Genomic DNA, 19,358 nt, shown 5'->3' with positions numbered 1-19,358 from the left:
CATCTGTGTTCTTGTCTTTATGTTTTTGGTAGCAATTCGATGAAACACACACACTAATAATAAGAAGAAGATCAAGCTAGGATAATTGTAAAAGTGTTTCACAAATTGTTATCAAGTCAAAGAAGAATCACACAACATAGATTTTCCCTAGATTCTTCAACATGGTATCAGAGCTAAGGTGACACATCAAGGAAAGGGCAACTCAAGAACACTCATCAAGGAAAGGCATCTACAAGGTTGAAGCATCAAGCCAAATCTACTCAAGGAAAAGAAGGCCTACCATCTATCATTCATCAAGGAAGACTACATAGCAAGAAGAAGAGCCTTACACAAAGGCACCTACAAAGAAGAGCAGATCAAAAAGGGACCTACATCATCTACAAGTTACCAAGCAAATATCTTCATCAAGCAAGTCCACTTGGAGAAGGCAACTTGAAGAACAACGAGATCCTAAGAAGGTAAGCCATCAAGTATTCAAGGAGGAAGCAAATCCATTACATCTCAAAATCTATCAAGTAAGTATATGTCCCCTTCTAAATACACATCAATGCTTTTTGCAAGGAAAGCAACAAATTGGTAGGTACCAATAACTTTCTTGCATGGAAGAAGAGAATTGATTTACTTCTCAAGGAGAATGAACTCCTAGAACATGTCAAAGGGAATATCGCTATCCCTGCTAAGGAACAAACTCAAGCCTTAGCCAAGTACAATAAGGATGAGACAAGAGCTCAAAGGATTCTAATAGAATCTATCAAGGACTCTCTCATTCCTTATGTCTCCAAATTTGAAACATCAAAAGAAATCTATGATAAACTAGTAGAGCTATTCTCGGTAACCACAGCTGGAGAGGTGATATCTCTAATAAATGAATTGTACAAGATGAAGATATCCAAGGAAGGAATAGCTCCCTACTTCATGAAGATCTCTGAGATGAGGGATCAACTTCAAGAGCTTGGGGAAGTCATGTCTGACAGAGAAATGACAACTGTAGTACTCAATGCTCTACCTGAGGATTGGGGCAACTTCACATCAAGCATATATGCCAAGAAGGAAGCAACCACACTCAGTGAAATGTGGTCTCTATGCAAGAAAGAGGAAACTAGACTTAAAGCAAAGGAAGATGTGGGATCAAAGGAGCAAGCATTTGCTACCATGGCCAAGAGAAAGGGAAAATTTGGCAAATTTGGTCCACAAAGAACAAACAACAAAGACATGTCCAAAATCCAATGCTATGGATGCCAAGAATATGGACACTACAAAAGGGATCGTCCTAATCTTAAGAAGGACAACAATAACAAAAGAAAGAGGGAAGACGCTGACATGACTCAAGAGGGGAAAGAAGAAGAAAAGAAGCAAAAGAAAGAAGACCCTCCGAATCTCTACTATGCCTAAGTCAAACTCTTTACTTCAAGTCTTCTTTCATGGTTTTGAATATTATGGGAGCATGTAGGAATAAAGTAAAAATTGCATGGCTAGAAACATCTTCTAGAATCTAGAAGCATGAAGTACATATAGTTCTAGATACTCATGAAGAAGTAGCATTTATAATGAGAACAAAATTCATGGTTAGAAATATCTTCTAGAATATAGGAGCATGGTAGATACAGCTCAAGATATTCATGTAGAAGGAGCATACCTAGTATAGGACCTCATCCACGATGAAAGAAAATTGATCATGATTAAAAATCTTAGAAGACCTCCATCATCAAAAGGAAAGAAACATTTGTAGGGTAAAGGGTCTTCATGATCCTATGATGGAATCTTCAAAAGAAGGTTCATGAACCAAAGCAGATGTCACATTGGGAATCCCATTCATGGGATTCAAGAAAAGGATAATATGCAGGCAATCTAAGATAAAGCAAGAAGGGCCACACCAAGGACAACCAAATGAAGCTAAGATGAGCAAAGGAGAATCAAGATGAGGTATGTATGCATCAAAGTTTAGTCATGTTATCATTTGTATATTATTGAGTCATGGGAATAGTTCTATAATATGATCAAGTACGAAAGAATCTCTTTCACCAGTGACATGCTCGAAGACATGTACGACAATGCAATAAAGGTCAACAAAGGATATGCTCACATAAAGAGTATAGGATTGTTGACTAAGAAGTAAGAAAAAATGTTGACTAGTCCAGGAAGCAAGCAATGAAGAAGTGCTCTCATAAGGAGCATAAAGTGGTGAACCAATTTATCCAAAGAGAAGCAAATGAAGAAAGAGATAAAGGATGTGAAGAACACCATGATCACCGAGAATCACTATCAGACAAGATAATTTGAAGATATCTCCTGAAAGAAGGCAGGAGAACTCTGACAAAGGAAGGAAGGACCCTTGACACCTATGAAGGCCTTGGAGATATGAAAGATGTAGATAATTGATTCTACTCTACGAAGATGCCAAGATGAAGAAGCCATCTAGCAAAAGCACCATTTAATGTTGAAGCAATATCAGGATGAAGTCATGATGGGCTACTAGGTGGAAGCATGTACATTGTAAACAAGCAAGTACGACGAAGCATCCATGGGAACAGTATTCTGAAGCATAGACAGATGACAAAGGAGTAGCCAGATGACAAGAAAACCTGATATATGACAAGAAAGCCACTTTCCACGAAGGAAGCAATGACATGAAAAACCAGAAAGGAAAGTGATCGATGGATGGTGCCCTACCTAGAAGAAGTTTGAACAAAGACTTCATGACATCAAAGAAAGAAAGGAGATCAAGAAGCTGAAGGACCCACGAAGAGGAAGCTACTAATGAATGAAAGAGTCCTTAGTTAAGAGGGAGCTCTGACAAGTCCCTGATCAAGAGGGAGTTTTGAATCACCCCTAATTACAAAGGAGTGGCAATTGTGTTTTTCCATGTCATGTTGCATGCACTAGACCAAGACTAACAGCCGTAAGTCTAGATGAAGGCCATAAATGGAAATGTAGACACAAGAGAGACACAACATTCTTTTCTTCACTTGGGAAGAAAGAATGGGAGGATTGGGTAATCATCTGGCATCTGATACTCTTTGAGGATGTGTAGGGCATCAAGACAAGAGTAGGTAAGAGGACCGATATTCTTTGAGGGCTGGGAACCCAAGACAGGCATAGTCCTAGAAGGTCATACTCAGTGAACACCCAGGTGGGTATGTACCTTGAGAGACAATGACAAAGGAAGGAAGGACCCTTGACACCTATGAAGGCCTTGGAGATATGAAAGATGTAGATAACTGATTCTACTCTACGAAGATGCCAGGATGAAGAAGCCATCTAGCAAAAGCACCATTTAATGTTGAAGCAATATCAGGATGAAGTCATGATGGGCTACTAGGTCGAAGCATGTACATTGTAAACAAGCAAGTATGACGAAGCATCCATGGGAAGAGTATTCCAAAGCATGGACAGATGACAAAGGAGTAGCCAAATGACAAGAAAACTTGATGTATGACAAGAAAGCCACTTTCCACGAAGGAAGCAATGACATGATAAACTAGGAAGGAAAGTGATCGATGGATGGTGCCCTACCTAGAAGAAGTTTGAACAAAGACTTCAAGACATCAAAGAAAGGAAGGAGATCAAGCAGCTGAAGCACCCACGAAGAAGAAGCTACTGATGAATGAAAGAGTCCCTAGTTAAGAGGGAGCTTTGACAAGTCCCTGATCAAGAGGGAGTTTTGAATCTCTCCTAATTACAAAGGAGTGACAATTGTGTTTTTCCATGTCATGTTGCATGCACTAGACCAAGACAAACAGCCGTAAGTCTAGATGAAGGCCATAAATGGAAATGTAGACACAAGATAGACACAACATTCTTGTCTTCACTTGGGAAGAAAGAATGGGAGGATTGGGTAATCATTTGGCATCTGATACTCTAAGGATGTGTAGGGCACCCAAGACAAGATTAGGTAAGAGGACCGATATTCTTTGTCGGCTGGGAACCCAAGACAAGCATAGTCCTAGAAGGTCATACTCAGTGAACACCCGAGTGGGTATGTACCTTGAGAGACAATGACTAAGGTGTCTATAATTCATTGGTCTCGCCAACTGTAAAGTTTTGTAGATGTTCTATGCTAAGAGCAATTTCACTTTTCTCACAGCAATCATACAAGTAGATAAGCAAAATGCAGATAGAACATATAAGCAGATCTTACAGAAGACAAATCAGAAACAAGAAAAATGTATATGTTTGTTTCGGCGGTCAACAGGATGCTTCAACCAGCAAAGTCTCCTTTGGTCAGCCAGCCCAGCATGTGTCACAACAACCCTCCAACCAGTAGATGAGTTAACCCAAGTCAGTTCTACAAAAGTCAACGTTGTCCTGAAAAGTCAACGCAGGGGCAGCAAGCTAAAAGTCAACGCAGCAGCAAAACGGTCAACCCTTTGACCTCGATTTTTGTGCCAGGTAGTATGGCCTTCAAAAATCGAACCTCCCACAAGTTTTCAGCTTGTTTGGACCAAGCGTTGACCAAAGTCAACGCTGGTCAAACTTCTGCGAAACCCTAGCAGCAGAAAAATCCTCTTCGTCCTTCCCACGTGTGGCTGAAATTCGTCCTCCAGGTAGCTCGTACTTTTTAGGATGAGAGAGGAAGATGTGAGTTGTGTTGTGATCAAATTCTCTCCAACTTTTCCTATATATATATATCCATCAATGAGGGTGTGTGACACATCTGTTGGGCATGTGAGCCTACATTACAAAACTGGCTGACCTTTGCACATATAATTTATTAAGAATAATAAATTCAAAATATAAGTTCTGCTCATCGGATTAAGACTATTTTTATATGGATTTTACACCTCTCAGAAAGAGGAATCCAACAAAAATATTAGCCTCTTAATCTGAGCATCAGAACATGGAGTTTGGACCTAGTTGTCCGAATTTAACACTCCCTCTCAACTAGGGAGAACTCCATCTATTAGTGCAATTAACATCGTGAGTCATCCCGCCGAAACTTGCTTTGCTGGCTTCTTTATTTCAGAACAGAAGTGGGTCAGTCACAAAGACATCATTCCCCGACTGACATAATCAATCCAGAGGTCCCAGACCTCACAAATCTTGATCCCAGATCAAGTGGTTGGACCATGCCATCCTAGATAGAGAGTACGACAATCTCTGATGCGTCCATCAGTCTTTGCTAATAGTCTCTAGCTTTTCCACACCTCATTGGCCAAATGAGAGGTACTTCCCATGAGCCCTGAACTCAATGGGTAGGATGCATACGGGGCACAGATTAAATGAGTGGCGAACCAGCTCAATAATCACAAGGGTGGGGCAGAAGCATTATGAGTGCTTATAGCTCCGAGAAGCTATCCCCAAAGCCCCCCAGAGCTCCCAGAGCTCATCGTCCAACAGGACCCACATCATAGGGTCTTTCCACGACACCAAGACTCTCACGGAAGGTTAGGAACTTGACCTTCCCCAGGGGCTTAGTGAGAATATCCGCGACCTGCTCATCAGTTCCTATATGATCGAGCCTTACGGCGCCTCGCTGTACCATATCCCGGATAAAGTGGTACCTAATATCAATATGCTTGGATCGGTCATGGAACACAGGATTCTCAGTCATACGAATCCCACTCTGATTATCACAGAGTATTACAGTGGTATCTAGCACATGTTGGAACAGCTCACTAAAGAGCTTCCTCAACCAAACTGCTTCACAACAGGCCATACTAGCAGCAATGTATTCGGCCTCCGCGGTGCTCAAAGCCACCGACTTCTGCTTCCTGCTCATCCATGAGATCGAAGCAGAACCAAGATTGAAACAGCATCCAGATGTGCTCTTACGATCCACCACACTGCCAGCCCAATCGGCATCAGTATATCCCCGGAGTATCACACTCCCGGCAGTGTATCTCAGCCCATGGTTTATCGTGCCCTGAAGATATCTCAAAAGATTCTTGGCACCAACCCAGTGAAAATGATGAGGCTCAACCATCTGTTGACTCAAAGTATTCACTGCAAAACATATGTCCGGACGGGTGTTCACTAAGAACATCAAAGCTCCTATGAGTTGACGATACTCAGTATGATTGGCCAAGATAGGCCCTGCAGCGCTGCCACTCAACTTCTTAAAGTTGAGTTCCATTGGTGTCGACACGGACTTACAGTCCACCATCCCAAATCTTTCCAGAAGCTTCACAATATACTTTCCTTGAGAAAGGAAAATCTCTCCAGGTCTCTGCCAGACCTCCAGGCCTAGGAAATAGTGCATCAGTCCTAGGTCTTTCATCTCGAACTCAGCAGCAAGCTCCCTCTTACATTGATGAATGAGAGGGTCATCACCTGTCAGGAAGAGGTCGTCCACATACAGCACTAGAATGAGAGGCTTTCCTTCCTCAACCTTAAAGTAAAGGTTTGGATCAGCATTGCTTCGAGTGAAGCCCAGCTTCATCAAGTAACTATCCATCCTCTCATACCAAGCTCTGGGTGCTTGCTTTAACCCATAGAGGGCTTTCTTCAACCTGCAGACATAAGTGTCTCGATCTTGAACTTCAAATCCCAGAGGTTGTTCTACATACACCTCTTCCTTTATTGCACCATGCAAAAAAGCGGTCTTGACATCCATCTGATGAAGACTCCATCCTTGCGTAGCAGCAAGGGCTATGATGGATCGGATGGTGGTATATCGAGCCACAGGTGCAAATATATCGTCATAGTCAATTCCTTCCTTTTGAGATAAGCCACGGGCAACAAATCTTGCCTTAAACTTTTCAGCACGCCCATCAGATCCATGTTTAATCTTGTAGAGCCATTTAGCGGTGACAACAGATTTGTCCTTCGGTCTCGGGACCACATCCCAGACATCATTCTTCATAATAGCCTCATATTCTTCATGCATAGCATCCTTCCAGACTTGATGCTTGATGGCTTCTTCAAAAGATCCAGGTTCAGATTGTATAATAGTACTCATGGCAGCTAGATACCCTTGGTATCTACACGGCTTCTTGCTTTCTCGGAATGTTCCCCTTGGGGCAGCATGACCCTCAGCATCTTCGAGGGTGTCCCTGAGCCATGATGGCCTCTTTCCTAGAGAAGGGGAAGGATCAATAGGGTCCATTGGCCCTTCAACATCAGGCATAGTCTCATCCTGGGGTTCTTCCAGATTTCCAGGTCTTTCTTCATGGTTTTCTTCAGATCTAGGAAGATCTACTACTTTCTTCAGGGAAGCATCTTCGTCAAAAGTGACATCATGGCTTATCTCTACTTCCCTTTGACCAGGTACATAGACTCTATATGCCTTAGAAGTCTCACTGTAGCCCACAAACATTCCTTTCTTCCCAGTAGCATCCAGCTTACTTCTCTTTTCTTTCGGCACATGAAAATAGACAGGACATCCAAAAATTCTAAAATGTGAGACATCAGGTTTCTTACCAGAGAAAACCTCTTCGGGAGTTTTGGAGTCCAAAGCGGAATGAGGGCATCGGTTTTGAATGTACACAGCAGTATTTGCAGCTTCTCCCCACAGAAACTTTGGAAGACCCTGGTCACATAGCATGGCAAGGGCAGCTTCCACAATAGTCCTATTCTTGCGTTCAGCAACACCATTCTGCTCAGGAGTATATGCAGTGGTAGTCTCCCTCTTAATGCCAGCTTCTCTGCAAAAGTCTTTGAACTCATTTGACTCATATTCAGTGCCATTGTCAGTTCTCAAAATCTTGATCTTCTTTCCGGTCATATTTTCCACCAAGGCTTTGAAGGTACGGAACCACATGAAAGCCTCATCCTTCTTCTTCAAGAAGTATATCCAGGTTTTGCGAGAGAAGTCATCAGTAAATGTCATATAGTAAGAACATCCCCCCAGGGATGTTACAGGCAACATACCGGAAAGATCAGAATGGACCAGTTGCAATATCTCAGATGTCTTTGTGACACTTGAGGGGAAAGGTCCCCTTGTATGTTTTCCTTCAGCACAGCCCTTACATACACCTTTATGATTATTTCCAAAATCAGGCATCCCTGTCACCACCTTCCTTGCTTCGGGAAGAGCCTTGTAATGAAGGTGTCCAAATCTTCGGTGCCATAGTTTGGTTTGACGGATAGTATCACAAGTCATAGCTCCCAACGGACTCCCTCCAACCTGGTAGAGTGTACCAACTCTAAAACCAATTGAGATAGCTTCCTTGAAGCTCTTCTTCCACATGAGTACCTTTCCATCAGAGAAAGTTACATTGAATCCTTTGTCTTCCATGGCAGATACAAACACAAGGTTCTTCTTCAATTTGGGTACATAGAGTACATCTTGTAGATGGAGGACTTGTCCTTGAGACAAGTGGAGGGTCACAGTCCCGGTCCCTTTCACAGGATAAGTGGCATTATCCCCAAGGACAATTTCTAGATTAGTATCCCTTTCAACCATGTCAGAAAGTGCTTCCTTGAATCCGGTGATGTGTCTTGAGGCACCACTATCGATTAGCCAGACATCCATAGTGTCGGGCGGAGATGCAGCTGAGAGAGCAGATATTAGAATATACTCATTTCTTTTATCAACAACATTAGACTCCTCATACCTGGTATTTCTGGTCCTTTTAGAAGGTGGATGGTTTCCTTCAAAGTGAGCCTTCCTCTTTCCTTTGGATTTGTCATTTCTTTGATTCCCATTCCTTCGGTTGTTGTTGTTGTCGTCACTATCAGGAGAATTCTTCTGGAAGGGGCATTCTCTAGCATAGTGTCCAGTCCTATGGCAGGTGAAACATTTACCCCCCTTCTTTTGAGTCTTAGTCCTTCCTTTGTCCTTGGAACCACCAGAGTTCTTCTTTCGGGAATGAGCAACATAGGCAGCATTTCTTTCATTATCAAATTCCTTCATCCTTGTTTCTTCTTGCATACATCTAGACAGAAGCTCATCAAAGTTAGGGATGGTATTATTGTTGAGAATGGTAGTTGTGAATACTTGCCATTCATATGGAAGTCCTCCAAGTGCGATGAGAACCATCTCACGATCAGCTATTGTCTCCCCAATAGCTAGCAGATTGTTCCTGGTTTCGGTCAACTTCATAAAGAAAGTTTGAATAGACTCGTCTCGGCCCTTCTTCATATTCTTCAACTTGTTCTTTAGGAATAGCACTTGGTTCACATTGTTTACTCGGAACATAAGTATCAGTTTGTCATACATCTCCTTGGATGTGCCTAGTTCAGATATGTAGGCAACCAGACTCTTATTTATGGATTCCCTGATCAGCAGTTTTGCTCTGATTTCTCCCTTTTTATACTTGTGTTTAACAGCAGCAGAGGCATTTGATGGAGGTTCTTGAATCTTCCCTGTCACATGATCTAGGAAATCATGATCTTCTAATTTGAGATCTAATAACATCTTCCAGGCATGGAAGTCATCACTTCCAGTCAGCTTGTCATTCTCCCTGAATTCAAGCTTAGAGGAATCCATTTCCTTCGATGATGATTGCTATAGATAGAGTTTGTCTTCACCTCAGCTCTGATACCATGTAAAGTTTTGTAGATGTTCTATGCTAAGAGCAATTTCACTTTTCTCACAGCAATCATACAAGTAGATAAGCAAAATGCAGATAGAACATATAAGCAGATCTTACAGAAGACAAATCAGAAACAAGAAAAATGTATGTGTTTGTTTCGGCGGTCAACAGGATGCTTCAACCAGCAAAGTCTCCTTTGGTCAGCCAGCCCAGCATGTGTCACAACAACCCTCCAACCAGTAGATGAGTTAACCCAAGTCAGTTCTACAAAAGTCAACGTTGTCCTGAAAAGTCAACGCAGGGGCAGCAAGCTAAAAGTCAACGCAGCAGCAAAACGGTCAACCCTTTGACCTCGATTTTTGTGCTAGGTAGTATGGCCTTCAAAAATCGAACCTCCCACAAGTTTTCAGCTTGTTTGGACCAAGCGTTGACCAAAGTCAACGCTGGTCAAACTTCTGCGAAACCCTAGCAGCAGAAACCCTAGCAGCAGAAAAATCCTCTTCGTCCTTCCCACGTGTGGCTGAAATTCGTCCTCCAGGTAGCTCGTACTTTTTAGGATGAGAGAGGAAGATGTGAGTTGTGTTGTGATCAAATTCTCTCCAACTTTTCCTGTATATATATATCCATCAATGAGGGTGTGTGACACATCTGTTGGGCATGTGAGCCTACATTACAAAACTGGCTGACCTTTGCACATATAATTTATTAAGAATAATAAATTCAAAATATAAGTTCTGCTCATCGGATTAAGACTATTTTTATATGGATTTTACACCTCTCAGAAAGAGGAATCCAACAAAAATATTAGCCTCTTAATCTGAGCATCAGAACATGGAGTTTGGACCTAGTTGTCCAAATTTAACACCAACATTGTGCTCCAATCTATTGAAAGATAGAGTTGTCAATCAAGGCCTTGTTGTGGAAACAATGTTGGTTATTATGATGCTATAACAGATGGATTGCAAATCTGGTTTATCTTATGTGAATTCTTCAAGATTGAAACATAGCCAAACACCTCGTAATGTTGTATGAATACCTCCCTAGTTAAGAGGGAGTGTTGAAGAAAGTGTAACTAGGTTCAGTCTTCATAAATGTACTTTTGATATTTGTATTTATTCAAGAAAAGAAATATTATTTTTATATTATTTGTCAATGACTTTCTTGCTCATTGAATTAGGTCAAGCACATGGTTAAGTGCTTCTCGTAGGTCAAAAGGTCAATATATTTATATAAGTTCCTTAAAGGGCATGTTACACTATATATAAGGTCAAAGGAATACCTCCAATACAAGTGCAAGTCCTCTCCATGCAACAATATCCTCCAAAAGAAGCAAAACGAAGAAAATAATGAAGAAATAGTCAAGTCGGCCTAAGGACAACAAGTCGGCCTAAAGGAGTCCTCTATATATAGAGGTTGTCCACTCCATCTCTACGTCATCAAGCATCTCTGAAATCAGCGAAGTGAAGTAGCTGAAAAAGAGAAGGGAAAGTCTAGTCTAAAGGGTCTCCAAGACAAGTGAAGGAAGCAGGAAGGAGGCCAAAGAGAAGAGGGTTGTTTCTAGGGCTACAAATAGTCACACGTGCGAAGAAGAGGAGGGTAAGTCTGCAGCATAACAACAACTAGAAAACAGTCCATGAAATATCATTGTTTGGGTGAGAAATCAAATCTACAAGGACTCCCAAGCCTAGCAAAGGAGCCTATCTCTCTAGCGAAGGAAAAGGACACTAATTCTCTAGGGTTCCTACCTCACGAGGGAAAAACTAAGGCAGCAGAACAGTATTACAGTTATACCTCAAGAAGGATCTCGTTTGGTCAACAAAAGAAGTCTACTTGAGCAAAGGATAGAAGAGGAACATCTCATCTAGAAGGCACACACAAGGAAGGTCTATCTCTAGACAAGAAACAAAGAAGGAGGATGAAGTGTTGGGGAGCAAAGTGCCAGAAGGAGGAAGTCTATGTGTCGGGGAACCAAGTGAAGAAAATAGGAAGGACTTGACTTGTGCTTGGGGGACATCCTAGTCAAGGGTCTAGGGTTTGGTAGTGATCAATAAGAAGCTTCAATAAGAGAAACTTACAGAAGCGTTTTCCTCTCTAAGAGAGAGAGGTTTTGGCTCTGGCAAAGAGCCAACATCTATGTTCTCGTTTTTATGTTTTTGGTAGCAGTTTGATGAAACACACACACTAATAATAAGAAGAAGATCAAGCTAAGATAATCGTAAAAGTGCTTCACAAATTGTTATCAAGTCAAACAAGAATCACACTACATAGATTTTCCCTAGATTCTTCAACAGTTTTGTGGTTACCTCTAGTTTCTTTCACAGCCTTAAGAAATTACGGAGTGATAACACCCTCTACATTTAAACTAATTTCCTTCAGCAAAGCTCCCGTGGTGGTAGTTTCTATGGGAGAAGAAGCCCTCAGTGAAGCTGAGTTCTACTCTAAAGCGGGTTTGATCTACAAGTTCATTGGGCTCTGTCCAAAGCTCATCGATTTGCACCCCTGGATTAACAAGAATCGGAAACCCTTCATCTTTGTTGAGCTAAACAATTATCCCTTGGCTAGAGTTTTCTTTATCATAGTATTTAATACAGCTAGTGGTCGAGCAAGGATTCTTGATGCTAGTCCCCGGTTTTGGGTTTGCACAAATCTCTCTTCAACCCTGGTTCCCCTCTTTCGATCTACTCTCAGCTTCTATCATTACTGTTCCTATCTGGGTAAGGCTTCATAATCTCTCGTTGCAATTGTCGAACCTTACTTCTCTTACATCAATCAGTAATGCCATAGGCAAGTTTCATTGCCATAGTGAAGACACTAGACTTTACGTCAATCTCGCGTATGCATTATGATGAAAATCACAAGTACAAACCTCATCCAATATGAGGGGTAACACAACGAAATATTACAGCCAAGCAAGCCCCCTCACAAAATAGGGTGAATTATAATATAGCAGGGATAAATAGAGATTATACATAGAATTTTGACAGAAGCATGTTTCATAAGGTGATGGTCAGGTGTTAGTTGTCTCTTGTAAGAATCCACAACAAACCGGTCATCAACATAAAGGCACCATTAAAACAGCCAGATCTATTGTGCCAGTTGCAGAAGCAGAGGAAGTTAATAACCTAACGCAGAACTATTCATAAGCAATTTTTTAAGAAACTATTTAGACATGTTGATAGCGGGAAATATGGAGATCACCAAGAAGAACTTGCTTGGAAAGGAGTGGACAAACAACCAGCCAGCTGAATATCAAAGTTTAAATATCAGGCCAAAACACAGATAAGAAAAACAACAATCTGGTTCATGAGCACTGTTCCAAAAAAATCTACAAAATTTTTCAAATTTAGAAAGCAATGTAATAGTCTGTTCTACTCATTAAAAAATAAAGCTGTGCTTTCAAATTGAATAAAAGAGAGTAAATGCATCAAAGATCTCAATTTATGACTATTATAATGTGAGAAAGTTAGATTAAAATAATAACAATGGCATTAAGCGATTTTTATTTACAAGTCAATTAGGTTTAGCCCAGGTGGTTGAGAGGTATCGTCCCCGACCAGATTATATTGCCACAAGTGACATGTTGAGCTCTTATTGAGTATATTGTTGTAACACCCTCGAGCCCTGTGTTGACAAAGCTTCAAGCTTTCTGCAAATTATTGTTTACCCTAGAATCTAGATACCATCCTTGGAATGAAGTGCGTGCCTGGAGGAGAAAGATGCCAGCATGCAGAATAGAGATATCAATCTCTTGGTAAGGTATTATTCAAATGAAATTCTCTGGAAAATGGATTCAAATGAAATTGACAAATGTTGAACTGTATCCCAGAAGCATAATGCATAGTTCATACTACAAAAGAATTTACAACTTATTAATGGTCAGAACATCCCAAAGGGTACCTGAATCAAGTTATATTTGAATTGCATTTTAAATCCATACTGTCCGTATCACTTTTAAGTTCTAACTTATCTTTATTTTGCCTATAAGATAAAAATTGAAATGTTTAAATGCCAAGCAAATCTAAAATTTACCTGAGAAAGATTTTGTAAATAGCTTGCCTTCTAGTTTATCCACCTGATAAGCAACTGGTGAATTGAGGTCAGATGACAAGATGAACCTAAATTCATTCCCGCCCATTGAAGCTACTGTTGCAATTTACACCAAATGTTCTTGATCTGCAAGAAAAGAAAAGATCAGATCTCAGACCTCCACATTTTCTTAGGCTTAAAATCAACTCCAGAAATGAATTCAGAATTGGACAGAATTATGTTTCACTCATAACGCCACAAGTTACATATTAAAGATGGAAAGGAGATTATTGGTGATCAAGAACACCTCCGCGCTGAGAAAGATCATGTATACCTGTGAATCTAGAAAATATCTTATAGCAGAAGCAATGTGGAGATTACTTAAACCATAGAACCAAATTAAAATGTTAAAATATTTGTACATCAATCGAGGTCACTTACACATACCACTATCTCACAGTAAATTACATTTAAATATTTTTACAGCCATATCCAAACTTGTTCAAATGAGATTGGTTCTCTGAGTAGTTGACCATTCTATTCAAAAGTTTACCAAGCAACGTTGCTAAAATAAGTCAAGCTAAACCTATTAAAACTCTGTTATCTTTTGCTCTTCTTAAAATAATTGACTGCCAGTCTATTTAGTATTTTACTATTTTAAGTATTCCACGCAAGTTAATTTCTTAAAAGTAATCAGATAATTTTAGTTGGAATACAGGATTTAAGAAAAAAATAGCCCTTAAAATTGACTAGATAACCTGATGTAAACTTCCAATAAAAAAGCCAAAGTTTATTTGAAGGGCTACAAATGCCCTCGAAGGATAATAATCTTCATGGCTATTGCCCATTTGGGACAGAAACCATAAGTTTGCTGGAATATTTATGCACCTGGAAAAAGACAATAAAACTTTCAGGTAACAAAAGATTGTATCACCATAGGATGGATTGTGCATGAAATAGTGTGATTTTTGGGACCTTTGTTGTGAGATATTGCTAAAGTTATAATGTATATTTTCCGACAGTTTGAGCAAAGAGTTGATCCCCATCTCTTTTATCTGTTAAGTAGGTGATTGGTCCCAGGAAAAGGGCTTGTATTTGCTACAATTATCAAAGAAATTGTTTGTGTTAAAAGATGCTACAGGCAGCTCTCTAAAGGTTGATGCAGTTCCACCCAGTCTCACCTGATTTTGAAAAATAAAAATAATATACTCAATAATGGAAATTATTGCTCATTTTACATTCTATGCATCATTGATATGGACAATTTAGAGCTGCATGGTTTATTTTCAGCTGAAATGATATCTGAGTTTTCATGAGAATACCTGTATTCAATAAGCCTAAATGACCCAAATCTAGGACAGCACTCAGTCAATGCATGGGAATGCTAACATGGTCAAACAAGGCAATTAAGTTTCTTACAGGGTAAATGGCTCATGCTGAGTGTGCATGAGACTCTCCCTTAGCTAGTGAATGTAAGGCCCTGTACATTGAAATGGCACGCACACTCATAACCGTCCAGTGAAGAGTTACATATGGGCATTGTATGAATGTTATGCATACACATGTTTACAGATTCTATATCGGGCCTTATGCATACATTTATGAATCGTTTATGCACAGTTTCTTCAACTGCATGTTTGCTTGAGGGAGGCACAAGTGCTTGCATGGGTATTGGTAAAGTTCCAGATAGGGATGAGCGAAGTGATAGAATATAATGCTCACTGTGTAATAAAGTCACTTTATGACATTAGGTTAGCTCATGTTCATCTTCCATGTAAACCAGTCTAGCCCACATTCATAAGTGGAAATAACTTGCTTAATGAACAATTTGTAATAAATGCACTGGTTATTCGTTGATGAAATCATATTGTGTTATACTATTATAGTAAGACTGAGTATCTTCCTTTGAGCTTAGTTATGACAGTCAAGCTTAGTTATGAGAGTCAATCCTCATTTCGTGATCTAGCATATTTTGTGATATGGTATTAGAGCAATGAAGAGTCTAGGAGTCCAGAGTGCGATATCCAGAGTCTCAGGCCTTTGAAAGACAATGTTTTCGTGATCTAGCACATTTTGTGATATGGTATTAGAGCAATGAAAAGTCTAGGAGTCCAGAGTGTTATATCCAGAGTCTCAGGCCTTTGAAAGACAATGTTTCCACCCTTGCAACTTCAACAATAAGAGAGCCACGAAATTTGTGCAGGCACAAATACATAGGGACTGCAGCCAACAATAAGGGCAGATCAAGGGATCACTAGCATGTCTTCTCAAACTCTAGAAGACACGATTTCAGCTCTTTTAGTTAAGAAAAGAGAACCATTGCAGGCAATGATATAGAAGTTGCTCAACCTGAGACTACATTATACCCAAGATACAATTTTAGCAGACCAGCTAAAGACAAAGGGAAATGTAATGTCATTATTGTAATAAATTGGGTCACACAACTTAGAACTGTAGATTTCAAGCTCATGATGTTCCCAAGGGAAAGCACACAGACAGACCACATGTAGTAAATGTAACCGTCGTTAAAGATCCACTGAATGCTGACAGTGGTGATGACCTTATTGAAAAAAGGGAATTTTACACATTTATCTCGTGTAGGTACAGCTTAACACAAATAGCTGCCCACATAGTTTGAGAGTTTGTGGATCTTCAGAATTATTCCTCATTAGGGTTTTGAGACATGTATGTGGATTGATGTCCAACACTTTAATTCGAGGGATTCGTAATTCAGGAGTTTGGGGAGGTAGAATCTAAGTACCGAAGAATTCAACTTGGGAGCTGCAACTTTATGAAGGTTATGATGTAGTTTGATGGATCTCTACCTGGTCCAAGAACGATTTTATAAAGAAGATGCTTTTGAATGTTGTATTATAAGAATATAGGGCTTACAATATAAAGAAATCACTTTATGACTTTAGGTTATGTTCGTGTTCACTTTTTGTGTAAAGCAGTCTATATCCCAGATTCGTAAGTGAAAACTATTTGCTCAGTGAACAATGATATATAGAGAGGTAAAATCCATTCTAATAAATGTACCAGTTATTCATTGATAGTATCAGTGTTATTGTAAATATTTTCCATTGAGCTTAGTTATCTAACTCAACTATATCTAGGCTTTCCTTATTTAGTGATCTAACTTATTTTATAATAGAAAGGACACTATTACACCACAATTACCTTTTGACCATTATGGTAAAGAAAAATGCAAAGGCAGTATTAGTATGGATCGTCATAATGTGCCAATGAAATTATGAGGAAGTGTATGGAGCAATTTGCAAACAGTGACAATTATAGAATGCCAATGACAATAGTCATTATGACTAGGTGGGCCTAATCATAAGAATGAACCTTAGAGGTTTGGGATGTCCATGTTTCCTTCTCTATTTGCAATCTTTTCATTGCTCTCCGAGTTTGTAAAACAATCCTTGACAATGGTATCAAAATTTGGGCCAATGCTTTCAATCAAAGATATGGGTCAAAATTCTCAGAATGGGGACACTTTACCTTATGACCAAGAAAAACAATCTTGCATAATCATTTTGACTTTTTAAGAAACCAGGAAGACATGGCCCAACAAACAAATCTATCCTTATAGACTCAATCACATGGAGGCCTTGCCTACCAGCCTTAATGACGTTGCAACTCTACCTCAACCCAATAGTGTAACAATTGCAAGGATTATGTGGCTTGCATACCCATTGGGAAAAAAAAAAAGGGATAATTAAATGTATGGAAGATTTTTTTATCAATGCCAGGCTAGTAACAAATACAAGAAGAGTCAAATAGAGGAGTTGTCAAAGATAGAAGTTGATGCAACGAAATTAGTTCACCATTGCAAGAAAACAAAAGAAACAACTACAAACAAAGCAAGGAAGAAAAAAATTCCAAGTGCCTTGCATGACAAATTCAAGTGCCACTTAGGTGGGAATGATGAATGAATGGTATAAATATACCCCAAGTACTTCATAAATAAACACCATACGAATGAGAGAGAATTCTCCATGAAATTCTTGGCCAACCCTAGAAAGCATGTCACTGCACAAGTAATATCCCTGATGATGTAAATATATGTACATTGATATTAGGTTGGTGAGCCGGGTGTATATAATAGTTAGGCTGGTGAGCCGGACAGTTAGGCTGGTAAGCCAGAGTTATTTTGGTGAATCTGCGAGCCTACATATTTATGTTATGTGGCCAAGCATATATGCCAGTTTTAATTAAGTGGAAGGAAGGTTAAGATTGTATATATGATGTAACTAATGTACATATTTTTCTAATAACAACAGACACCGGCTCCTCGTGAGGGCTAATTTCAGCCCTCTTGTGAAGCATTCTGTAGCATCTTCAGCCCACTTCCTGAGGCATCTGTTCTGAAGCATTCTGTAGCATCTTCGACCCACTTCCTTAGGCATCTTTCTGATGCACAATTCGGCCGCTTCCCAGACTGATCCAAGACCGAATCAACGGTGGAGTGAAGGCAGGATAGACTGTGGTTCTGAGATTGTATATGAAACCGGTTAAAGGGCATCCTTAGAAGCTAACTTCAGCCTATTCCTGAGAAAAAATCGGGCCTGCAACAGAGCTTAATTCAACTAAATCTGAGGCCAGCTTTGAGGACAAGTTCGGTCATCCCTGAGTTCGTTTTAAGGTCGAGGCTGAGGATAAATTTCAGAATCTCTCTAAAGACTAATCCGAGTTTGCTTGCGGTATGTCTGAGCTGGCATTGTCTTAACCTTTTTAATGACTTTCGCTTGTCTACATAGAGTTGTTTAAGGATTAAACTGAAGGTTGCAAGGACAAGGTTTGAGGCAGATTAAAGGGAAATTTAAAGGCATTGATCTGAGCACAAAAAAGGTGTTTCCAGGCTACATCTCTTGGAAACGATTGGAAGTGGAAACATGTAAAGGGATTAACTCATTGCATCAAGTTAAACAGATCAATACAAGTCAAGACTTTGCAACCAAAACTGTAAACCGGAGAAGAGAAGCCATTTCACTTCGTACCTGTAGCGGCGTAATTTATCTGTATTCGGTTGGTAATGGCCTCCTTAGTATATTCTGGGTGTGATTTGAAGGTTTCAGGGAGCCCCTGCGCTCGTTGTCACAAGTTAGTTTTTTTTGTTCACTACACGAACCAACTGCCTCTCCGCTCGGTTACCATCAACGTGATAAAAAAAAAACCGTTCCGCACATGATTTTGGTACAAGTTATATACTCGATCTTTGAATCATATTTTTATACCCATATAGTGCATTACCTCTTATATATTATATATAACCAATTTTTTTTATTTTCAATGTATTTGTTCAATCATATTATAATTTTTTAATTTTTTTATTGAATTAATTGTTATGATGCATCTCATAAGGTACTTAGAAAGAAAGAAAGAAATAAATTATTTTAACGTCCACGAGGCTAAAGATAGCTTATGGGATAGATTGCTTCTTCATTTGCTTGATGTATTGGCCCTTTTTTTGTGAATCTTCACAATAAATGCTCCCATCTTCTCGACAAACCCCTCGTTAATAGATTATCCAAGAGCTAGCTGCCAGCGTATCTGCATAACTTTCCATGTTGTCTTTGAAGGCCTCACATTCTAAAATGAAATGTTTTTCTGTTTCCACTTTTCCGGAAGAACAAAAAATGCATACCCTTTCCTCCCACACTTCCTTTGGCCTTTTCCAGCGCCCTGTTTCACAACGGAGTTGATGAGAATTAGTCCTTAACTGAGCAATAAGAATTTTGGCTCTCCAAGAGATATTGGCCTCTATGTATGCTTTTGGTTGATGATTATGAGTGGGATTAAACACTTCAATATAGTAATTTTTCTTTCTTCCTAGCTCCTTATCCCAAGTACGTTTGTGGAACTTTTCATAACAAAAGCTTTTATCTCTTTGTTGTTTATGGGACACGC

The 19,358-nt window shown here is 39.7% G+C and overlaps 1 protein-coding gene across 1 annotated transcript in view; it reads right to left on the bottom strand.

The window, feature by feature from the left end:
* The window catches only part of LOC149194393 (phosphatidylinositol 3-kinase, root isoform-like), a 353,842-nt gene extending 335,205 nt beyond the window's left edge, over positions 1-18,637 (bottom strand). Inside the window, exons 1-2 of the mRNA XM_089405076.1 lie at positions 18,449-18,637; positions 13,446-13,589 (exon numbers count right to left, since the gene is read on the bottom strand). Of these exons, the coding sequence (XP_089261202.1) occupies positions 13,446-13,551 (106 nt within the window). The 5' untranslated portion in view covers positions 13,552-13,589; positions 18,449-18,637. The remainder of the gene's footprint in view (positions 1-13,445; positions 13,590-18,448) is intronic.
* Between the last annotated feature and the right edge of the window lie 721 nt (positions 18,638-19,358).

This window comes from Pinus tabuliformis, chromosome 2_2 (genome assembly GCF_031772625.1).
Source record: "Pinus tabuliformis cultivar Carrire ecotype Pingquan chromosome 2_2, CPIR1, whole genome shotgun sequence".
In the NCBI taxonomy this organism is placed as follows: Eukaryota; Viridiplantae; Streptophyta; class Pinopsida; order Pinales; family Pinaceae; genus Pinus; species Pinus tabuliformis.
Note: the sequence above shows the minus strand (reverse complement) of the source record. Positions and strands in the feature narration are given on the sequence as shown.